The 23,835-nt window shown below is 39.2% G+C and overlaps 1 protein-coding gene across 2 annotated transcripts in view; it reads right to left on the bottom strand.

Moving 5' to 3' along the window:
- Positions 1-1,819: 1,819 nt before the first annotated feature.
- The window catches only part of slc9a8 (solute carrier family 9 member 8), a 23,327-nt gene continuing 1,311 nt past the window's right edge, over positions 1,820-23,835 (bottom strand). The window contains exons 2-17 of one of the 2 annotated variants that reach the window (XM_046057616.1): positions 21,782-21,950; positions 20,961-21,142; positions 19,491-19,571; positions 18,530-18,588; positions 13,236-13,319; positions 12,452-12,553; positions 11,325-11,359; positions 9,640-9,783; positions 7,547-7,685; positions 7,346-7,451; positions 7,113-7,229; positions 6,942-7,024; positions 6,719-6,830; positions 5,135-5,355; positions 4,239-4,385; positions 1,820-3,128 (exon numbers count right to left, since the gene is read on the bottom strand). In XM_046057616.1, the coding sequence (XP_045913572.1) occupies positions 3,015-3,128; positions 4,239-4,385; positions 5,135-5,355; positions 6,719-6,830; positions 6,942-7,024; positions 7,113-7,229; positions 7,346-7,451; positions 7,547-7,685; positions 9,640-9,783; positions 11,325-11,359; positions 12,452-12,553; positions 13,236-13,319; positions 18,530-18,588; positions 19,491-19,571; positions 20,961-21,142; positions 21,782-21,950 (1,895 nt within the window). In that variant the 3' untranslated portion in view covers positions 1,820-3,014. Of the gene's footprint in view, positions 3,129-4,238; positions 4,386-5,134; positions 5,356-6,718; positions 6,831-6,941; positions 7,025-7,112; positions 7,230-7,345; positions 7,452-7,546; positions 7,686-9,639; positions 9,784-11,324; positions 11,360-12,451; positions 12,554-13,235; positions 13,320-18,529; positions 18,589-19,490; positions 19,572-20,960; positions 21,143-21,781; positions 22,133-23,835 lie in introns of those variants that run through there. The other variant, XM_046057615.1, reaches the window with a different exon arrangement.

The following is a 23,835-nucleotide window of genomic DNA, read 5'->3' as shown; positions in this document are numbered from 1 at the left end:
TGACACACTCTGTGAAAAGTGCTATAATAAACAAATTTTACTTACTTACTTACTTACTTACAGGGAGGACCATATTAACATGCCGTTGCTACAAGAAAAAAAGCATTTCCATATTAAGCGTAAATTATTTTCATTTCCTCTTAATATGGAAATGCTGGGAGAGTGTGGAAGTGTAAGTAAGTAATATATGTTTCATTAAAAAAGGTAATGATGATACACCACAGTATACTACGATGGCATATCAGGGACATTGTAGATAAATATAATAAAATCAAAAGAACTTACGGAGCCGGATGAGGACGGTAATATTCTGAGGGGGAAAAAGTCGTACATTTACTAGAAAAAAACTCAAGAGAAAAAATGGAGTTTGTAGAGAGCTGACAGACTTCAAGTCAATTGAAAGCATGCATCATATTTTAGTCATTAATAAATCAGTTCTGCAGTTCTTCCCCAGTTTTTTTATGCTTTTGGTCTTTGAACAGAAGAAGAATCTCATAATACTGGTTAGTGAAAGTAGCTTATGTCAAAGTACATAGCCTTTTATAACACAAACACATCTGAAAAGTAGTATTTTTTTGTAAATTTTGAATACGTCTTTTGAATCTCGGAAATATTACCCCCCTCCCCGTGCTCTGTAATTTTTTTAAATCTACAATAGCACTAATACACCGTCATGCAATTTACTGATGAAGAAATATTTGTTTTAAAAGTGTATTACTAGGTGCCCATTTTATTAGAAACTCCAGATTGGGAAACAATACTTTCAGGAAAATTTTCAAGCTATATTGTTTGATGGAGGTACCACATAATATAAATTTATGTACAGTTACAAGTGAATGAAGGCTGAGCTATTAATATTTTATACAGAGTAGGTTGAGTTATGTTGCTGAGAATGCAACAGTGTCACATGCAGAAAATGACTGGAAAATGTAATTCCTCATTTACATGTATTTCTATCACTTACAGTGGAATTATATATAATGCACAGCAGAGGATTTATTGGGTCTAATTAGGTAATGAAAAGTAAATAATGAAGCACTGTTCAATGGGATTGTTACATTTTCATGGACCAATGTTGTGGATTTAGAGCCATCTAGTGGTTGTACATTACCATTACAAAAATACATTTTTCAGACAAATTTTATTTTCAATTCAATTCAGTGTTATTAATATTGTGCCAAATTGTAACAGAAGTCACAGGGCACTTTTCATACAGAGCAGGTCTAGACCTCTTTAAAATATTATTTCCAGAGACCCAACAAAAACCTTTTTAATCAATAAGGACAGCATCTAGTCAAATCATTGCACATATTTAGCATTTAGCACCAAGGGCTTTACAAAAACTAAACTATTGTATTGGCCTCTTTATGCATTTTGTTTTTAGATTGATTTCCATTCAGTATGGGCTGGTTAGTGTTGGCAACGTGACACCTCATTAAAGTGTAAACAGTGTTCATTTATTGCAACAGAATTGATCAGTTATCTGATTATAAAAGTGTTTTCATGTTCTTCAGCTGCAAAGCACGCCTTGCTGTCGACTCACCTTACATAGACTTGTGGACTTGTAGAGGAAAGTGGCATAATGACATTACTAAAAGTCATACTGAAATATGCAAGTGTTAGTCAAAACATCTCAAGTTATCAAAGATCAAATTAAAGATCATACTGTCCTAACACCTTGTGTATGAAGGTGGAAGTGAGGTTTACTGAGAGACTTTCATACAAAATGTAATCAGCTGGTAGTTTTTTAGTTCCCCTTAGAAGTCCTTGCATTTCCAGGACGGTAGGGCACATAATAAACGTCTGTCTCCTTCAGAAGTATTTAAAAAAAATAGTAACTACTTTATTTTTTTCCCCACAAGGCATTCGTGGAAATTAGCAAAACACAAACTCTTTTGGGGGTGTAGCTCATCTTCGATTAAATTAGCATTGAATACAACATATAGGATGTCAATGTGTTTAATTATACACATTTTCTATAATTCTGCAGTGCTCATAGAGCTTGTATAAAAGCCTTCATTCCCACAAAACAGCACATACACATTTGATAAATAAATAGGAAAAAAATACATTCACAAGTGTTCCCAGCTACCCACACATTCATTGTTGCCTTTCTTCATTAGATATCCATAGTGAAAATCACAAAAGCAACATTTCAAGTTCTACGTTATACACAATGCAGTGGCAGGAGGAGGAAAATAAACACAGAAAAGTAAAATCAGAGAAACAAAACTGGAACCATATTTGAAAATGAAAATCTGGTGCATAATTATTCTCTTATAAGACGCTAGTTGTTTAATGTTTCAAAAATTATTAGTTTTAACACTCTCCCGCATTTCTCTTTGCTGCCTCGTTGCTGGAGGGTGGAGTGGTAGCTCATGCAGGAATATGTGTTTTTTAAATAGACTAAGACCCAGAGAGAATTAAATGTAGTTCAACAGGAAGCTATTCAACGCAGCCACCTGTGGCTTATTACAAATCCCACTTTAGAAATTGAGCCTGTAGCGACATCACGTTGTTTCCTTCCCCTGACACAAAGTAAAACTTCTACAAGAGTTTAAATAAGCTAACGCCATACAGCAATGAACAACACAAACGTGAGGAGACACAGTGAAAAAGTGCTCTAGTATTGCTTTATATGGAAGATTTCTCTCTCAGCTTCCCTTCAGACCAAAACCTTTTATAAAAGAAACACCTGGGAAAAGGTTCACAGGATCAACTAAATTTCCCATGTGCTGTTCAGCAGATCAGTGAACTGGAGCGTGCACGTCTACATAATATGGCATTTATGAGGGACAGCATTTTCACAGATTTTTTTTGCTTCAACCAGTGTTAGAACTCAAAATGCACTGTGGGTACAGACTGAGACTCTTTTGTCACATAAATTTGGTGGCAGGTGAACAACAGTGTGTCCTCAAACATACACATTCACACACGCACACAGAGACACATACACTCCCTCTGCTCAGAACACACAATGTCCATTTATCGTTTTCATATGAACGGCATTCAGTTCACAGAAGTTCTGCTTCATCATCCTCGTCCTCAGAGCCTGAAGGTCCCTGGCGAACTTCTTCGTACCACTTATTGGTCAGGGTCTTCATCTGGATACGGCCATGTAACAGGTCCTGTGACACACACATTGCACACACAGACACACAACAAGTCAGCACACATGCGAGAATAAATAATAAAGAAATATTGACATAAACAGGCCGAGGTGTAGACAAAATAACAGACAATTTAGTAGCCCTGCTGCAGTATAAATGTTCTGTTATTGATAATACTGTGAGAGGTTTGAATTAAACATTAAATATCATTATACTGTCAAGATTCAGAGTTTGAGATTTCACCCATTGTCAAATTAGATAATTTGCACTGTTTATCACTTCAAGAAGAAACAACAAATTATGTAAATCATAATTACAATGGCTGCTACACAGGTAAGTGATATTAAAGTAACTACCAAATGGCAGTATACAGTATGTCCTCTTTGGCAAAGATTTGACAATCACCAGTTTACAGATTTGAAGGCAGCACTAGGAAAAGAACAGAGGTGGCTAAAAATACTTGCTAAATTTGCGAAACAACAAACTATAGGGAATATTTACTTAGCCTACAGCAAATTACCATCAGGGGTGCAAAGATTTGTATCACCGCAATGTTTGAATTTAATGAGGTATTTACTAAGATGTACTATGACTAGATCTAAATGACATGAGTTTCCACTACAGCCTTACAGCATGAGATTCACTCCTGATTTTCTGTCAAATATCAGCCTTATTTCTATCTAATGATCGCTTTCAGCTGTGTTAAGTTACTGATGACGCAAACCTCACCTTTCCTGCTGTTGCCACGTCACTTTACACTTGTTAGGAGGCTTTTACTGTGAAGAAGTTACAGGAAATGCAATGGGATTTCTCACCAAGTTAGTGGTGCTATCTTCTTCAAGTCTAATCAACCAGATATGGACATATTCTGTAATATTTGGTCAGCAGATCAGTTTTTAATATTACGGGGAGGAATAGCGCAAACAGACCATCAGCACACTCGACTGCTTGCAACCCTTCACGTCGTGGCTCAGCACAACAATTACGAGCTTCACCAACTTGATATTTACTGTGCAGTTGTTGTATTGCGAAGCATTTCTGTTTATTGTGCATCAATTGTAAGAACGGAGAGGAAACCAGTACAACTGGAAAACAATGAAATACGTTTAAGGGATCTCTTTCACTTACCTCTTGGGTGAGCCTGCGAGTGAAGAAGGGGTTGAGGTATTTAGCATCAAGCCACATAAAGCCCTTTAGATCTTGTCTCTGGAAGATCTGAGCCTCGTACTCCTCCTCTGTCAGTTCTGATAGGTGCTCTGACTCAATGGTGTTACCCTGGAGAGAAAGGAAGAGGAGAGAGGGGAGTCAGATAAATAGAGAGAAAGAAAGAAAGAAAGAAATGAGAGAGGAGCCAACTAATGAGGCAGAGGTGAAAGAGATGGAGGTAGAGGAAGGTAGGTGCAGGAAAGGAAAAAATGACAGGACAGGGGTGAGAGAGGTGGAGTCGAGATCACACTCAGAAGGAGCAGAGATGACGGGGAAAGAGCAGAGGGAGCAAGGAGAGGGAACTACATCAAAAACCCATAAGGAAGGGAGGAATGATAGATGAAGTTGCTGATACCCCGGGGTGTAAAACTATGCTCTGTAAGACATCAAACATGCAACCACACGGCAGCAATGACCTCAGTGGTAGAATACTTCAAAAGATGACCCATTATCTAGAGTTAGAGTGAATGGGGTCAACTGAAATATTAAAAACAATAGCTTGTATTCTGGCGTGTCTGGGAAATTTTATTAATGCCAGTTGCTTGGGTTTATTTGTGCTTGTCTGAGTTGTGGTGCTTGGGGTGCATGTCTGTGATGAGTATTTTGCTCCCCGCTGATTCAGTGTCCTTCACACAAACCACAATCAACCCTTTGATGTTTTTTCCCTCTGAAGAGGAGTCTGATGGCAGATGAGAGGATGGCACAGCAAGTATAGAGGAAGCCGACAAACTTTCTGTGTGTGTGTGTCTGTGTCTGTGTGTCTGTGTGTGTCTGTCTGTGTCCAGACTGAAGTGAAATGTAACTGCTTCATCCATTACCATTTTCTGTGTCTTGCTGAGATTGATGTCTTTCTTGTTCTTCCGCCGCGACTGGCTTTCCTCAATGTCCATGACGCGAATTAGTGGCATGGTCCCGCCCCCCATGAGGAGGATGGTAAAGAGCACGATGATGATGGTGGTTGTGCCAATCAGCTGCCGCTTCTCAATGGGCTCCAGGCCCAGATGGAGGCTCAACGCGTAAGGGATAGCACCTCGCAAACCTACCACACAAAGAAAAGGACAAATGAACGTGAATGTGAAATGGCTACGCGAGAGCATGTAAATCTGGGTCTCAGAGCGTGTTAACATGGAAAGCAAATCCAGCGTTTTACACGGCTTGATTACATACAAATTCAATGCAAAGATGCAAATTTGGTCCAGGTGGTGCAGAAGATGCGTTTGTTGCGGCATTCGCTGGTTCGCTCAGGTTAAAATTTTTAAACTTGTGCGAGAAATTCGCAAAACGTTATGTCGCAAAAGCCTATCAGCGGTGAGATTGTCCAGACATCACTGACGGCTTCAGAGGTTTGTTTGGAGGGGACCAGGCAGAGTGGGTGAGTGACATGCCGCTGGCCGACGGAGAGCTGCTAAACTGCGGGGAAGGGTAGAAGAAAGAGCCAGGAGCAGCACTGCAGCTTTTGGACAAATAAACAACAGTAGTCGGACTGGATTATGCTCTGAAAACTACGCCGTTTAAATGCGGAAGGACCTCAGAGATAACTGCTTTTATTAAATTATTTTTTTTACCTTAGTTTTCGGGATTAAAAATTTGACTTATCTTCACTCGAGCTTCTCAGCAACGGGCTTCCATGTATTTCCGGTTCCACTGTTATTGTTAGCGTCGGTTGCCACCCAGAGCTCTGTTCATATTTACATAAAAACCGGAAAGAACTGGACATTACTTGGAGAAAAGAAAGCGTAGACATTGAACTAGCTGGTGAGTTCAGAAAATGTGTGTCCATAACTTTATTCCAGTAATCGTTGTACTTTACTGTGAACAAGCTAGCAAAGCATAGCCCTGATCGATCCAAACTCCATTCAGAAAACAAACATTTTAAAAGTTGTTGTCCTGCTGGCTTGCTGACAGACCTGACGAAGCATGAATTCATAATACATGATAACAATATTGTTTTATTGCCCAGCCCTAATTTGATGTATTTGAAAGAGGCATGTTTGTCCTCAGAAACAAATTCACTTATACTTAGTTATAATAAATAGTTATAATGTAAACTAAAATCTGGATAAGTTGTAGTTGTTTCACTCGTTTTATTTTATTTTACTTGGGACTGCAAATAACAATTATTTTCGATTTATATTCAGATTATTTTCTCTATTAATTGATTTATTCCTTTGTCTACAGCCTAAGGTGAGGTGACATTCAAATACCTTTTTTATCCGACCAGACGACCAAAGTTTTACCACGTCATTTTCTATGACATGACATTTTGACATTCAATGACATTTTCAATGACATGTGCATCTAGAGAGATGCGCATTATATTTGTGCAATTTTCACTCCTTAGACACTAACAAAGAGCCGAAAGCCTTGTCATTCTTTACTTAAGGGTCACTGTAGCATCTTACCACTAAACCACATGATGAACATCATTTTGGGTGTGATCTTGTGGTCTCTGAAAAAGTTCAGCAGGAATGACAGAGGGAAGATGTTCACTGCTCGCCCAAGAAGAACCAGGACCTACGGACAGAAGAACAAGCCACAATCATAAGAATTAACACAGACACCAGGAATTAGGTTAGAACGATGTCAGCATACAGACAACATTTTTAAAAATGCAGGAGCACTTACTATGCACCAGATGACAAAGGAAAATTCAAATTTATGAGGGAAGCTGAAGATGGAGAGACCAAGGAAGGCAAACACACATGTCTCTGTTGAGAAAAATAGAAAAATATTGTTGAGTACATTGTAAAATGAAAACAAAACTGGACTTGGAGTGAAGAGAGGGAATTCACTGACCACACATGAAGGCCACTGTGCGCAGAGTCTGCTGCATGAGGATCTGGGTGACAGGAGACAAGTTGTGATGGGTGTAGTGAGACATCACAATTCCAGCAAACAGGATGGACATTATTCCTGTAGGTGGAGAGAAAGCATGGCATTGAAAAGGAAAGTCCTATGAAGTTGAACATAAAAAGATATATTCTTTGGCGTGCATGTCAGAGTAAGTGTCTGGGTATATGTGCACCCACCAGACAGTTTAATGCCTTCTGCCAGGCCATAGGGAAGGTACGCAAAGATGATCATCATACCAAACTCTAGTGAAGGAGTCTTCCTCAGGTCAAAATGTTTTAGAAACTGATCAGTAAATTAAGGAATTTAAATAAGACAGACAGACAGACAGACACACACAGGAGTTGTACATTTCTCCCACACATAATGAGTTTGGATACAATTGCAGAGATGAGTCCAGTGAGGGTTCCCAGAGCAGCAGAACCAAAAAACATTTGAAGGAAATAACTCAATGCTTGCAAAAAAGTCTCCCACCCTGTCACAGAGTTGTCTGAGCGAGAGAAGAATCCCTCCGCTGTGCTGAAAGATAAAAGAAAAGTTACTTATATTATATACACATATTACTTACACATTCTGAGTTGTAATACCTCTATCTGACCCTAGAGGGCAGAAAAACTCCATGATTGAATCCTACAAACTTGAACAAGTGAGAGAAAATGTGCGTGGGGGTGTGCAGAGTTTGTAATCCGGCCATCAAAATCCGGAGCTCAGCTGTAACGTATCAATCACCCCTAAGACCTAACAGCGACATAATTGGAAGTAGTTTATTGTGAAATTTTGCCACACACAGAATTTAATTGAATACTATCTGATTGATAAATCATTTGTTTTTGAATGCCAAATGCACATTTTATTAGATCTTAAAGAGAGTAACACGGCTTTTAAACACATCTAAAAAAAGAAACTAAACATCTGTGATATGTTTGCAAAGGCATTACCTGCGGGACTTTTATAAATGACTGGGCCAAACTGTAAAGCAGCTTTCTAGGAAAGTCTGTGACGTGCTAACAACAAGCAAACTGCCAGGGCTGTTCAGTCTATCTATTATTCATGCACTCATTTGCTCTATGGGGGCATGCAGACACTGGAGATCACTTTGCACATTTAGCTGGTTGTGAGTAGGAGAGATAAGGCAGCAATAAAGTGAGTACAGAGACAACAGATAGGATGATAGTGCTGCATAAAAACAAGGGAACCCTGCCAACTGTTTCTGTCAAACTTGTTCGTCAAGAACGTGTTGGTGTGTTTGGTCGCCAGTCTGCTGACAAACGAGAGTGACACTCCTATGTCCACAGCAAGTTTTGAGAGACTTAAACATATGGGTGTCAAAGGGAGTCGTTTGTCCTCATTACTCATTTCTGGACACGTACCACAAAAACATTCCATAACAATCTTCATCTTTGAATGTCACGAATGTCATCCACATTCATCAGATCACATATATATACACACAGGTCCCAGCATTGGACTTCACACTTTTTTGTACATCTGGATATGATACATGTGCTCCAGAAATTTCATACATGTAGGTGAAACGTGCCACGGGGGCTGCTTCGTTAAAGGTCATATCCTGTGTCCAGCAGGGGGCGCTATGACTGTTGGTGAATGTCGGCATGTACATGTGTTCAGGGCGGGACTCTTATTAGTTACAAGTTACAACAACTTCCTGTGTCATGGCGAAGCGTGGGACTTCGCCGTCACGGCACGCCGTTAACCAAAAACTCACAACTTTTACATCATGGCCTCATCAATGTGTTAAGGGTTTTCTGGGACAGTTTTGAAGTTGATACGTCCAACCTGCTAGGAGTAGTACATTACAGCGTAAAATGTGTAATTTCCTGTTGCCAGCAGGTGGCGCTATGACTTCCAGTGAATATTAGCATAGAGATGTGTTCAGAGCAGCACTACTGTTATACTATAATTTGGTGCAGATGCGATTACGTGTACTGAAGTTATAACAACTTCCTGTTTCATAGCGAATCACCAATTTTTGAGCAAACTGGTCGACTTGTGAATAACTTTTAATCGTCAATGGGTTTAGAGTGCACAGCGAAAATTTGAAGTTGATCGGACTAAATCCCTAGGAGGAGTTCGCTAAAGTACAAAGTGTGTAAATCGCCAAAAATGACCATTAAATCCAAAATGGCCCCCAAAACTGAGTTTACTTTGTAGAAAAAAAAAATTCCTTCAGTTTCAATAGAGACCTCACACGTTTCGTGCTCAGACCGTAAAAATCCCATCAGTTTCAATAGGGACCTCACAAGTTTTGTGCTCGGGGCTTAAAAATCCTGGCCATGTGTCTTCATCATGCTACTTTCTATTGATTACAAGTACGGTTAGTGTTGTTAAATGGAAGTTTTGACTTTTTGCACAATGTCCATAGGGTTGCTGGTGGTGTAAACGCATGGGCAAATGTAAATGTGCCAATGTGTGAGTATAAGTAAGTCATGAGGGACTGGCTAGAAACTCTTACTTAGTGAGGACAATGGAGACAGCGTCGTTGAGGATGCTCTCACCAAACACCAGCATGTTGAGGACAGGGTCCACGTTGAGGGCGTTAAAGATGGCGATGGTCGCTACAGGGTCCACAGCTGAGATGAGTGAGCCAAAGGCAAAGCTAAAGCAAAGGGAGAGAAGATGAGTGGTGGATAACGGTTAAGCAGTAACCACACTTTTACAAGCAGAAACATCCTTAAAAGAAACAAACACAACAAAATTGTGTATGTACTGTAAAAGAATGATGCAGACAGGAAATGCACATGCATTCCTGTCTTATACATTGCTACTTTAATAATTGCCATGATTTTGGATAATACATAAATCCTGTCCCAGAATGTCAGGGATTTGTACAAGGAAACTTCTAGATTGGACACAAAATTACACAATGCGTTACACCTACAACAACTTGGTAAATAATTCTGGGAAAGCAGTATGAAGAGTCATAAATAAAAATAGATGTTTTGATGAACTTTAATTTGATATGTATTGTTTTTTGTTGTTGAGATGTCTTTGTAAGGCACACTCGTTTTTACTCCTTCAATGCATTTGTGTCTTGTTACTTGTGCAACTAATTAAACTACAACTAAATGAATTAACATGTTTTCCAGGGTCATCTATATACTACAAGTCATGCAGAAAATTTGGTAGAGTTTGGATTATTAAATTACTCTAGGGGGAGGAGTGGCAAAAAATATTTTGCACAAAAAGTAAATAAATTAAAAATAAAAATTGGTACAAAATCTATCTGGGCAGAAATGGGTGGATAGACAGTACATGGGACTTTCCTTCCATAATCTAATCAGTGCTTTTTTGACTCATGTATGGAATTCCCCACGAATATCATTAAAATCTGTTAAGCTGCTCCTGCTCTCACTTACACAAACTGAAAGACAAATCGGATTGAAAACATACTCTCCTTGGTGAAGTAAATTAAAAAGGCAAAAAAGCCCTGCTTGAACACACTTGACACAAGCTCATACTAAGACACACAAAACGTGTTTTGTGATATCAGTGACATTGACATTTGAGTCAAAAGTCTCACCAATTGCTCTCTGACCAACTGTGAAATATGGTAATCAATTGGCCAGTTATGGCCAAAAAATGTGTTTTGTGAGGTCACAGTGTACTTGACCTTAGACAACCCAATTGTAATGGAGTTAATTTCTTAAGTATATGTGGATGTTGGTGCCAAATTTCAATAAATTCCCTCAAGGGCTTCCTGAGATATCATATTCATAAGAAAGGGATGGCCAGGCAACCTGAAAACATACTACCTCCGGCCAGGGCTGTCGCCGGTGAGGAGGCATAAAAATAAAAACATGGGTGTGGTGTAGCATACTGCTTTTCTGTCCGTCATCTCTGGCAGATAGCTTATCCTGCTGTCTGCGACTTACTGAAAGTTGTTTTTTAAGTTTCCCAGGCTTGGTTCATTCAAACTTTAAGGTAGACTGAAGGTGTCGCTAGTATGAAATAATAATATCCAATTCCAATAAATTCCACATTTTTTTGTATTTTTGAATGTTCAAAGACTGTTTATGTGAAAAGCTTATATGTAAAAAGACTTAAATCCCCAGATGTTTGGAAAAATCCCTTGTTAGTCTGATGAATGCAAGAAACATACAGTATTAAAGCTAGTTAGAGTGGAATACTAATACTCACCTATCGGTCATGGTCATCTTATAGATCACATCGGCCTGAAAAAAAAAACAACAAATAAAACAATTTTAACAAAACAAAAAACATTCCATGACACAGGCACATTGTTAAGAGATCTGATAACATCAACATCTACATTCAATAATATTGATTAAATTATTTGATTCATATTTTCTCCTGAAATGAAAAGAAAATTACAGAATCTGAAAAGAAATGTAAATGAATTTCATAGAGCCCTACATCCATAGGAGAGAAAGATTTTGAAGAAGGAAAAGACAGCAATGCCTACTAGACACTAAGGTTGGGTTGGGCATTGTTTAAATTTTATCAATTGTGATTCCAATTCTTCTTATTAAATCTGGATCTTATCAAATCTCAGTTCTGATTGCAACCCCTTCACCACAATCATCCACTTTCTCTTTGCTCATCTTCACCTACATGGCTAAAGTGTAAGGAGTGGCTGTACTAGAGTACTGTCTCTGGGGACTCGTATTTAAGATAAATATATACTGGAATAATTTGTAGACATCAGTCGTTTACCTTCGATATAAAGGGTGAATGTCAGCTCGTCTGTGTTGACTGAGCGTAAGACGTCGCTACTCTTAGCGTTAGCTGTATCTGGGGTGTCACTGTAGCTGAACGCAACACATTGAACACGCTGCATTCCTTCAGATTCATTCTTCCTTCCTTGCAATATCCTTATTGCAGGTGTTGCATTTTGCTGTGTGATTATGTTTTGAGCATCTGCTGTGGTCCGCTATGATCCAGGAATGTAAATAGAAGCCTTTTCTCGCATGCTTTGTTAACTTACTGCCTAACAAATGATGTTAGCTCCACGTAGCAGGACCTGGCAGAGAAGTGCAATTATTATGGACTGTAAAATGCTCACTGCAGTTTAATCGGTGGCGTGCCCGACATATGCAAAAAGTTAGGAATCGATAAGCAGAATTGAAATGCACGTGTCTACAGTCCACAGTTCTTGGAAGTTTGGTAACGTTCTAGCTCTCGATACCTAACCTTTGTATTAACAAGCTGTTCCAGGAAAGTCAAAATATTTCAGTTCACACTCTTTCTCTGAACAGGCCCTGACAATGCCAGAGTCGCTGATAGATAACTACTACAATCCTCACCTGCCCAAGGAAATAGATGCCTCCTCCGACTATGAAGGCAGAGATGGCTGTGCCGAACACAGCAAAGAGAGTAATGGAGCCAATGTTCTGGAAGAAGTTACCCTGAACATACATGGACACGCAGCTTAAGTATTCATGGGTTTAGCAGCATGACATTTGAAGTTACATAGTGTTACATAACATGTTGCCAGCATTAAAATGAAATGTAGAGCACAGTACAGGAATAGAGAAAACTGTCATAATTTCACTGTGAGTAGGAATAGAGCAAAATGTATACAAACAAGCCTTTTTAACCCTGTTTGAGATAAAAGCAAATTGTTTCAGAAGAAAGGGAAGGCCATTAAGATCCTTCAAAATGACTAATAAAATGTAATGAGATATCTTTTTGCATTTTCCAATTCATTTTAAACCTTAGTGATAAAATATGACAAATGTTAACACAGGCTAGAATACAAACACAACAACAAAAAAAACAAACAATACAGGAAAAACATGACTGACAGAGAGCAGAGGTGCTTATGCTGTTATGCTTTCATGCCACTGCCTGCCTAAGGCATAAGCAAACTTAGAGCCTGGTTAGGTCCCTGTTTATTTATTTTTAAGTAAATAAAAGTAGCTGTGGCTACAATTCTTGCTCTGCACATATGGATACTGTTCAATTTAGGCAACTGACTGATTGAACACATATACTGGTTTGCATTGTTACTTTAAAGTACATCACATTCATAATGTGCCTTATTTTTCAACTGAAGGTCTTGAACTGTGTAAATTAACCATGCTGTACCTTATGTAATGAGTATCCAGATTCGAAGATGATGGGCGGCAGAAGCAAAAGGAAGAACATGTTTGGTCGGAACATTTCTTCCTCCTTTGAGAGAAGGACAGAGATAAGGTTACATACAAGCCACAGTAAAAAAGCAGCACTGGCAATATAACAGACACATGATTGTAACCTTGGCTTGGAGTTGCGCATTGGCTAATAGTAACAAATTGTAGCGGTAAGGGAAAATGCCATGTTCAACTAGCTGGGAGCCTGGGGTAGCATAAGCATTCATCAATCCTTTCAAATTAAATCCATTACAAAGTACAGTGAACATTAAACATTTTTAATTGAACAAATTACGTTTTTCTAAGAAAATGTGAACGTGGACTTCGTTAGTACACACTCTGTCACGTTTTGTCATCTTGAATGAGCCTACAATGATCTGTGATCCAAACACAAATCCTAATGCTTATCAGTACCGTTACATATGAGCAAATTATGTGTGTGTCACTGAATGATAAAACATGTGCTTGTGGCTGTTATGTAATCCTCTACAAATATTCCCCACTATTCATCTGACCACTGAAGGTTGGTTCAGTGCTGATCAGCTGACTTAATACTAAGCGGGGAAGAGGGAAAAGGGTGACGAAGGAGGCCATGCCTGAGCTGTTACCAACAGTCCTTTATCTGACAAAACAAATTTGGATGTTGACTTCAGGATGACAAACACAAACACATCGGGTGCTGGTCGAGGCTAATGCCTGCCAGCCAATTTATGCACTTGGACACTACTACTGACATGCTCTTTTCTTGCATATAAGCTGTAAAAAGACACATGACTACCTGCTTTTTTTAATCTCTCATTCTCATAGTCTCTCATTCTCTCTCTCTCTCTCTCTCTCTCACACACACACACACACACACACAGAGTATCCCAGTGACCTTAGCTCTCTGATTATTTCAGCAATATAATGAAATCATTGTTGCTATTCAGCTAAATGGGCCAGCCACCCAGATCAGGCATAGGCATCATGTGCCTATGCATTATGCTCTGGATGCCAATGCGTCTGTGCACGATGCACCACGCGTTAGCCACTGTATGTGTGTGTGTGTGTGTGTGTGTGTGTGTGTGTGTGTGTGTGTGTGTGCGCGTGCGTTTTTGTGAGAGTTTGTTCTGTGCAGAATCTGTGTTAGTAATGTAAATGTCAAGATACAGCATGCATAAGAGAAATGTTCATCTGATCTAATTCTGGATCATGGTTAACACTACAGCAGTGTCTGTCAGAAGACGGAAGAGGGCAGGCCCATATTTACTGCATTCAGTCTGCAAATTTTCTCATTGTAAGATGAGGTTTTGACAGCTGATAGAGCCTGACCCTCAACCTCACATGAAGACAATCACTACCACATTTCATGTGGGTTTCCTAGAATCCATTTCTGTGAAAACTGAAGAGATCTGATTTGCTGTAGATTAACAATGAACAAGTGCTGGGGGGTTAAGCTAGATATGAGATTACGTTCATCTGACAGTTTTAATCTACAATTAGTGCTTTTTGTAAAATACATTTTACTGCTACAAAATACACTCAAAGTCATGACAACCAAGTAAATAACAGAGTGACCAATCACAGCCTAGACGGATGCTGGACATTTAAAAAAACGGTTGACTTCCAAAGCATTGAACTCATTGTTATGCGTGAATGGTTATGATTATTGGCAAATTAGTACTTAGCATTAACAAATAAGAGCATAACCACCCAATTAAAACGAAACCGTTTCCCGCCGCTGCTGGGGAAAAAAAAACCCTAGAGGAAACACTTCTTACTCAATTATCTATTATTTTACATTCTGTGTCAAATTGAATTAACTGTTCTGGCAATGTATCAAAATATGATGACATGACTAGCTTCATAATCTTCTGAATTTATAATCTATTTCTCCCCATCGAACCAATTCTTCAGAACTAAGACCTAAAGCAGCATGATGCGATTTGCAAAGGAGATGAACACATCGATAATATTAAAGACCTATAGCAACCTACACTACTCTGGCTACGAACTCTTAAAAATAGGTCAGGCATAGAGGATAGCCTATGCAGGATGTATGCTGAAGTAAAATGCTTTTCTCCTGCCTACTGTGTCTTATTATGCATTCAAATTTCAGGGAAAGTAGGCCAACAAGGAATGCTTCCAGGTTACCACTTTTTCTTGAGATTTAATCGCTGGCAGAATTCTACCCTTCATGGCAGGTTAAAGGTCAGGAATGAATGTAAACACCTGAGACAGAAGACGGTATGCCATGCATGCACTACAATCTGACAACCACAGCTGTACTTCTGCATGCATGCACACAAGCTACTGGAGTGACTGAACTAGCAAACACTGACTTTGCTTATACATGTCTACACATATTTAAATAAGAAGGTGTCAGCAGGCTAGTGCTTTGCATTATTTGTATTATTTGTGATAAGCGATTAATTTTAGTTGGGTTTCATTTAAGGGTTACAATTATCATCTAATCTGTCAAACACTCGATTCACTGAAAAAATCCCCATCACAATTCCCCAGAGCCCAAGGTGACGTCTTAAATTGGAGGTTGTGCCACACTCCACAGCCAAAAAGATATTTACTTTACGATGAAAGAAAACAAAGAAAAGTAGCAAATAATCACATCTGAAAAGTTGAAACCAGCCAATGGTTGGCATTTTTGCTTGATAAATAACTATTATCAAAAATGTTGATTTTTATAAATATACAGTCTATGCTTTTGGCTGATTAGATTTTAGGTCAGAATGCCCTAGATTGACCTCATCCTGAAACCGTGAGGAAAGATGTGGCCTGAGAGGGTGCAATGAGATTTTAGAAACACTGATTTTTGATAGAGAGCAGAGAAATACATGTTCTAAGAGAAGGGGAGATGAAATGGATACATAGGATGGGCATACTCAAGTGCTGAGACAGGACTTGAACTAACTGAGAAAGGATGAATGCCAAAGATGAAGGGAGCACAGTTAAAAGAGATAACAGAAAAATATGAGCAGGCGTGATAGAGAGACCTTCGTTCGGAGTACAGGCTCCCTGGAGGCTCGGCTTTGACACACAGTGACATCACCACATGGGGAAAAAGGCCCCTGAAACCACAATTAAAATGGCTCTCCCTGTAATGCTTTCTGTGTCCGTGGTGTGGGAGAGATTTATTAAAAGTATGTGCTGCCCTTTGGGGTTTAAAACACACCACTGCAACCACTGAAGAAAAACGATGAGCCCAGATAATACAGTAAAGGCTAGAAATCGAAAACATGGGAAAAACTAAATTATTATCTGGAGTACACTGTGGATGCAAATATATTCACCTATGTATCTTTCTCTGAGACAAATTGCTGCTAGCGTGTTACTTCTTGCCAGCATGTTATTTCTTCTTCAATCTGTGTCACAGCACAGGGGAGAAATGGGCAGATGAGAGAAAAGGAAAAGCAGTTAACAGTACCAGAAAGGCACGTTGGGAAAAAAAGCTCCTCTTCACATGCTGGATTGTAGGAAGAGGACTGGAGATAGAGGGGTTGGTAGCAGAAAGCTAAGAAAGCAGATTGGTGGTGAAAATCGAGGGCAACGCCAGTGATGACACAATGCTGCTGCCTGAGGGGTTTGTGTGTACACCCTTGGTGGTTTGTGGGGCAGTCCCCGAAGCGTTCTTGATCAGCAAAGTGGGTCAGCTTAGCTAGAAACATGCTAGCTGGAGGTGGTGCAACCTTAAAAAGGTAGCTACACTACAAGCATGAGGAGCTAGCACTTGAAAAGAAAGAAAGAAAGAAAGAAAGAAAGAAAGAGAGAGGGAGACCTTCCATTGGCTGTGGTGGTAAAGCACGAACCTGTAAGCACTGTATGCACAATTTCAAAAGACTTGTTGACAGAATGACACTAACGGAATCACAGTTTTGCCACTGGCTGTTTTACTCACAACAGGTTACATGGTGCATCCTGCTCTTAGGGGCTCTCTCAAAAACAAATAGGTCAGACATAATGGATTTGCAACATTCCCTGGATCTCTTGAAATCTTCAGCTGACTGTTAACCACTTAGCATATCCACGCTTCTGCAAAGAAGCTGCTGCAAATCACAATGCAACTTCATTAACTTCTACTCAGACAGTTTGTTTTTATCAACCTGTATTTTCACAACAGGTCATGAAGCCACTGCCTACCATATATGGACAGGTGAGCAGGCCTGCTTGCTATAAGCTAAACACAAACACAGAGATAGCGGTTTAGAGATTCCCAATACATGGGTAAATGGGGGAAAGGGGCTCCAGGGGCTCTGGTTACTAGTGCCGATGACTCAGCAACATCGTGGGGCCCCCAGGCTAAAAAACAATGGGCCCCAGTGTGCAAGAAACATTGACACAACCTGTCCTCTTTTCCTCCCTCCCCCTCACTCTGCATCTCTTTCTCTCTCTCTCCTTCTCTTGCGCTCTCCATCTACCTCTCTTGTTCATTCGTTCTCCCTCACTCTGCATCTCTTTCTCTCTCTCTCCTTCTCTTGCGCTCTCCATCTACCTCTCTTGTTCATTCGTTCTCCCTCACTCTGCATCTCTTTCTCTCTCTCTCCTTCTCTTGCGCTCTCCATCTACCTCTCTTGTTCATTCGTTCTCCCACTCCCTGGCAGAGAACAAGGAATGTTAATTAAAGGCTGTGAGAACCAGGAGAAAAAAAGGAGGGCTCACAGGGACACAGAGGGGAAAGATAGCCGGCAAACAATGGTGTGTGTCTCTATAGGTAACAGAGCGGAGATAGAGAGATTAGATTTGTGACAAAAACAGGGGCCAGGAAATGAAAGACAGCCACAGAAAGAGAGATGAAAAACTACAACACTGGGACAATAAATGTTTGAGTTGGGATGGGTGGGAGGGATGTCCCTGGAGAATTTGCTAAGGCAGAAAATGCATCATACAAGAACTAGGAAAGCTGGTTATATTCTCTAAGCATTGACGTATTATGTTTTCAATAAACAAACATCTTCGATGCTGATTTTTGTCCCTGCCCTCTAAATGACAGTTAATATCAAGAATGCAGTGGGTGTATCCCTTTTGTTTATGGACTTAAAGCAAATCTGTCTCATATTTCAAGGGGTTACACTGAATGTGATGCAATATCTACATAGAACAAAACTTGTTCAAACATGTTCCCGCATTGCATGTCATGTGTTTGTGTATTTTGTGTGTGTGTGTAGTGAGTGGGGGTGGTGGAGCAACATTAATTGTGAATGCAGTGTTAACACAAGGAGCTGTAGAGCAGGGTGTGAACAAGGAGACGAACTATACCTTCCAGTTGGCCAGTTCCTGGAACTCAATGATCTTAATGAAGCCTCCCATTAGAATCCCTGGAAAGAGCAAGGAGACATGAAAAACAACACCACTGTTTAAATATTTTACTACTTCATATAAAAATTTCAATACAACCAGAATACAGATGGAGTGCAAACCTGAAGCAAGAAGTGATATTTTAGTAGTTAAAACAAATGGATGCCTGGGAAACGTCCACTATAGTTCATGGATAAATGAGATACGAAGAGTGTAAAAGGACTATTGTCTTAGTTTTGTCTTTGACAAGTCCCCCTGGGCTTTCAGCTCTCTTGTTACACAGCCCAGCAGAACATTAATTAAAAGGGCGAGGAAAACACGAAGACGTATAAAGGGCAGAGAAAGAGAGAGAGGAAACGTAAAAGACATAAGTACAACCATCAAAGAATTGTTTAAGACCCAGATATATGGGCAGATAGAAAGGGATAGAGCAGGGGAAGACACATAATGAGTAGGTGAGAGAGAGGAAGTGATGAGGAAGGAAAAGGCGCCCTTCCTGATTTGTAAGCAGAGTGTTATCTCTCTTCAGCAGAGTCCCCTGCTCCAAACAGCGAGACAAGCCCACGTCTCATGTTCAATATGCACAGGGCATGAGAGGGAAAGGCCTTTAAGGTCAAGACAGATGTGTGTCACAAATTTGAGTGAGTGTATCTGCACAAATGTATAAAAAGGGAAACAATGGAAGGCACTGGAGGAAGTAGAATCAAGTGACCTCACACAAAAACCAAAGCTGTATCTTTGAAATAATTTTTTTTTTTTTCACAACAAACAACTTTCCTAAAAAGTATAAGTAGAGTATTGTGGCAAACTCCCAAATCAGTCTAAACATTAGTTTGCTGTTTTCAAACACACTTAAATACAGAAACATCATAAAGCCCAACCCAGCCTTTGCAGAACAACATTTTAAATACACAGTACTCACCAAGGGACACAACAGCCACACTCTCTGGAAGAAAATGCAGCTTGAACTTGAAAAGCAGGTGCACCAATATGATGCAGATACCTGTGGAGAGCGGGGAGAGCAAAGACCACTGAATGAATATTCAGGACAAATACATCCATGTCCCGACCACGATGTCACACCAACTCAGATCAGCCCAAAAATAAGTCTCACATCATGTAGAGTTAAGATCTTTTCTCTGACAGCTTCCCTCTACATAACTTGTTGTATACTGAACAGGGATGTCTATGAAAACCGTATCATCCAGCTCTTACTTGATTTCCTCTCACTGACTGTTTGAACGGATACTTGAATTCATATCAAATTAGCCTAACTATAAAATAATTTTATACAAATTAGTTAAAATATACTTGCTTGATATAAACGACTACAAAGCAGTTGCTTGACATTTAAATAGTACATTTATAGACCTAGGATTGTACAATAAAAGATAATTGCTCCCAGTTAACACATACAATTAGCCTGTGATAGAACCATAGGAAACCACGTCTATCAATGTGCTAAGTCAGTGCTTACGCAAATTAGCATAATTAAGATGACAAACCCCAAGGCCACAATAATGTAAACAACAATTCATACATGCTGTGGAAATGCAGTGCAGCAAATGAGATAATCACAAGAAAGTTTCTGCAACACTGGTTCATCAAACTGGGCTGTTTTCTCATAAGGGAGATGTTAAATTCAAGCCTAATAAAAGCATGTACACTTGTGGAGGGAAATGGTACATAACGGTTTCCAGTAAGTGCTATTTATGACTCGTGTAATTTCTAGATTGTACTGAGGTGGCCTCTTATTTATTGACCTATGCCATCTCAGGCAAACCACTGATGAAATGGTGTTAACTTTAGAAGACAAATGACTGTGTGTTTTGCTTCTCGCAACCAATCAAACGTTTGTTACATTGAAATACTTGGTTCAAGAGAAAATAACATTTTTCTGTGTCTACAAAGTGAAGTTTAATTGGTTTCCTTATGCATGATTTATGCAGTTTCCTTGGTCCAAACCCTTACAGTGGTAAGCATGTTACTTAACCTGAAGTGAACTAAAAGTGCATAATGGGCACTTTGTGTCGGAAAAAGCACTCTGTGACCTTACGCAAATTCATGTGTAACCGCATCCTTTCCTTTATCCACTTCCTTCACCCTAAAATCTGATTTACAGACACACTAAAGTGGCTGTACATTTGCCCTCCATTATTAGCTGTATGTCTAAGTTATGTATATTGTGTAAACCATAATGAACATATTTTCCAGTGTGGATTAATTTCCTTCTGTCTTCCTGTCCTGAACGCTCAGAAGAATGCTAGACTAGATTTCTCTTGGAAAACAATGTGCGTGAGGAGTTTATGCTGACCAACTGCAACGGAAAATAAGACAGAAAAGACTGAGTCAGACAGATGTTCAGCAATGTAGAAACAGAGAGACAACTTACCAATAACCAAAAGGCTGAAGAATATGGTCAGCCCACTGGACTGCTCTTCTTCTTGGGCCTTCACCCCTGTCTGCACGGGAAGAATGGGCTTGAGGGTTGGGGGTGTTGGGGTCGTTGGCTTGACAGTAGGCGTTGTAGAGTGGAGGGTCTCATTACTGTAATTATCAGTGTCATTGGACTTGCTGCAAGGAGACAGTCAGGAGAAAGGGCATGTTGGTGTGAACCACAACATCAATCAGTCAATGAAATAGCTCTGGATTCCATATACATTGCAAATTACAGAATTCAAATTGTTCAAATCAAAAAATCAAAATATTTTTAAAGCTCTGTTAAATAATACAGAGATATAATTGGAGAGCAGAGAACCCTCCTAAACTTTTCCATATTAATATTTAGATGAATTTATTGTACTTTGGGATGTCACAACAACTTCATTTGAACTCACCATTCATAGGGCTATAAACACCTGACTAAACTAGAAAGATCCAAATGAAGGGACATTTTGGTGTGATTAAGGCAAGTTATTTTTTAACCTAAATTGTTAAAATTTGTACCATTTTTAAGTACTGCTTTTGGACTGTCTCCTATTATGTAACATTAATGCTGCTGAGAAACGACTAAATGTGTTACATAAGACTTATCTTAATACGAATTCAAAAATCTATCTCCTACTTAAGTTGTTAACGTCTACAATAAAGTAACACATTGGAAACCCATCTAATATCAAGTTCCGAATGAAGCTATCGCTAGCTAGTTGGCTAACAACAATGGGCTAAGTTACTGCAAAGACAGTACTGAAATCAATATTTGTTGGCTCAAACCTGACAGACTGTCCATCCTTCTGTGGCTCGTTTGAATCGAGTCGATCCTGTTTTTCGTGTATTATTAATGTTTGCTTGTTTTCAACTGGAGTATTTTCCTTTTGGTGCGCATCCCCTCCGCCGTCATCTCTCTCACGCAGGTCCGACGAGATTTCCCTCTCAACTCGCTCTGGCACACACGAATTTACGAATAAAAGCAAAAAGAACAGCAACAACACTTTATGGCTAACGCCTCTCATTCTCAAACCAGCAAATTTAAACCCGAAAGCAACGTTTTGTAGTAAAAAAAGACTGAAAGTTCCATGTCGACAGATATCTGTTGACATCACGACTCCACTTCCTGGTTATGGTTTGGGAATTGTAGTCCAAGATAAAGACTACAATTCCCTACAAAATAGCAAAGAATAGCAAAGGAACCATACAGTCTATGTAAGGAACAAACGGACACAGCTTGACGCAACTAAATTACTGTCAAATATTTGTCACATTGACGTTAGAATTTTATCCAAATTCTAACGTCAGTGGTACAAATAAAATTTCTATGGTTCACAGTAATTCTTGTGTACTCAACACTATAAAAACATATCTAAAATTAATATAAAATAAAGACATTTGTGGGAAAGTGTAGCTAAAAGTGTGTCTATCATAAAGACACTCTTTTGTGGGTGTATAGGTATATATGTATGTAAAAATCTGTATATATTGTTTAATGTATGTATATGTTTTATTTTATTCTATTCTAAATGTCAATATTTGTATGTTCTCTGTCTGTGGCTCAAACTTACATTTAATTGTGCAACCCTGTGTTGTAATGACCTTGAGTCTTCAGTGAAGACATGCATTAATGAGATGGCCTACCCAGAATCATGATCATTGATTCAGCTTTATGATCATGTTGGAGGCTGAACCAGTCTACCCTAATGTAGGCCTGGACAAAATATCAGAAACATGCTTTCATACCCCTCAGTATAAAACAAAAATAGATAATAATAGAAGAATAAAACAATTCCAACAAAATGGAACATTAGACTATAACCTTCATAATGATTTGTTACAGGACCCCTAGGAGTCTTCTCAGTTTAGATATGTATCTATTTATATATATACATATACAAACACACAGTACCATATATATATATATATATATATATATATATATATATATATAAAGTAAAAACGGATTCCTGTTAAACTAAATAGCTAGCTTATGATCAGGGTTGGGAGGGTTACTTTAAAAATGTCAACTGGTACAATTACTATTTACTTGTTAAAAAATGTAATCAGTAACGTAATCCAAGTACCAAAAATTAAAAGTAATGTAGCTTGCTTACTTTTAGTTACTTTTGGATCACTTCAATACCAAATACGCAAATTTAAAGCAGAAGAGTATCAAAGATGCGTTGTCTGCTCTGTGTATTTTTAGAGAAACATAAAATCCCATTCCCATGAAATCAAATGTTTTTATATGATGACTTGCACTAGGCCTATGTCATATGGCAGGATCTGGCCCAAAATGTTGTTTTGTAGGTAGCCTATTCGTGATATTTTAGAGTGTCCTGGAAAACGTCCAATGAAAAGCTTTTTGTTTTTATCACGCTGCTGAAAAATAGTGTTTCTACCGGGCACCACTGATTACTGTAAGAAAGCACAACTTTATTCACTGATTTTGCTGAAACTGGATCATATTTGATGGAACATATTTTCTGGTTTTCTCTCTGCTGTTCCCCTGCTCCTCTACCTCAACTCTGTGACTGACGGTAGTTTCCAGGTGGATACATGCTTTTAACTTACTTGTTGCTGTAAAAATTCAGCTAACTGCTGAGAACTAGCTGCCGTTATCTAATTAATAGCTCAGTTAGCCTGCAGCTACTGGTCAACCTAGCTTACTCTGACCGTACTGGGAACTCAGAACACCGGAGTGTGGGTTTAGGTTTACACCTTTACTCAAGCACTGGAGGTTCTCCGGCCGGGGCGGGGGGACCCGGTGGGGAATGATTGCGTGGAGTGTCGCCGGGCGAGCGGGCAACGAAACTGCGCTCAGCAGCCTCCCAATG

This window comes from Micropterus dolomieu, linkage group LG08 (genome assembly GCF_021292245.1).
Source record: "Micropterus dolomieu isolate WLL.071019.BEF.003 ecotype Adirondacks linkage group LG08, ASM2129224v1, whole genome shotgun sequence".
NCBI lineage: Eukaryota > Metazoa > Chordata > Actinopteri > Centrarchiformes > Centrarchidae > Micropterus > Micropterus dolomieu.
This window is presented reverse-complemented; position numbering and strand designations above follow the sequence as displayed.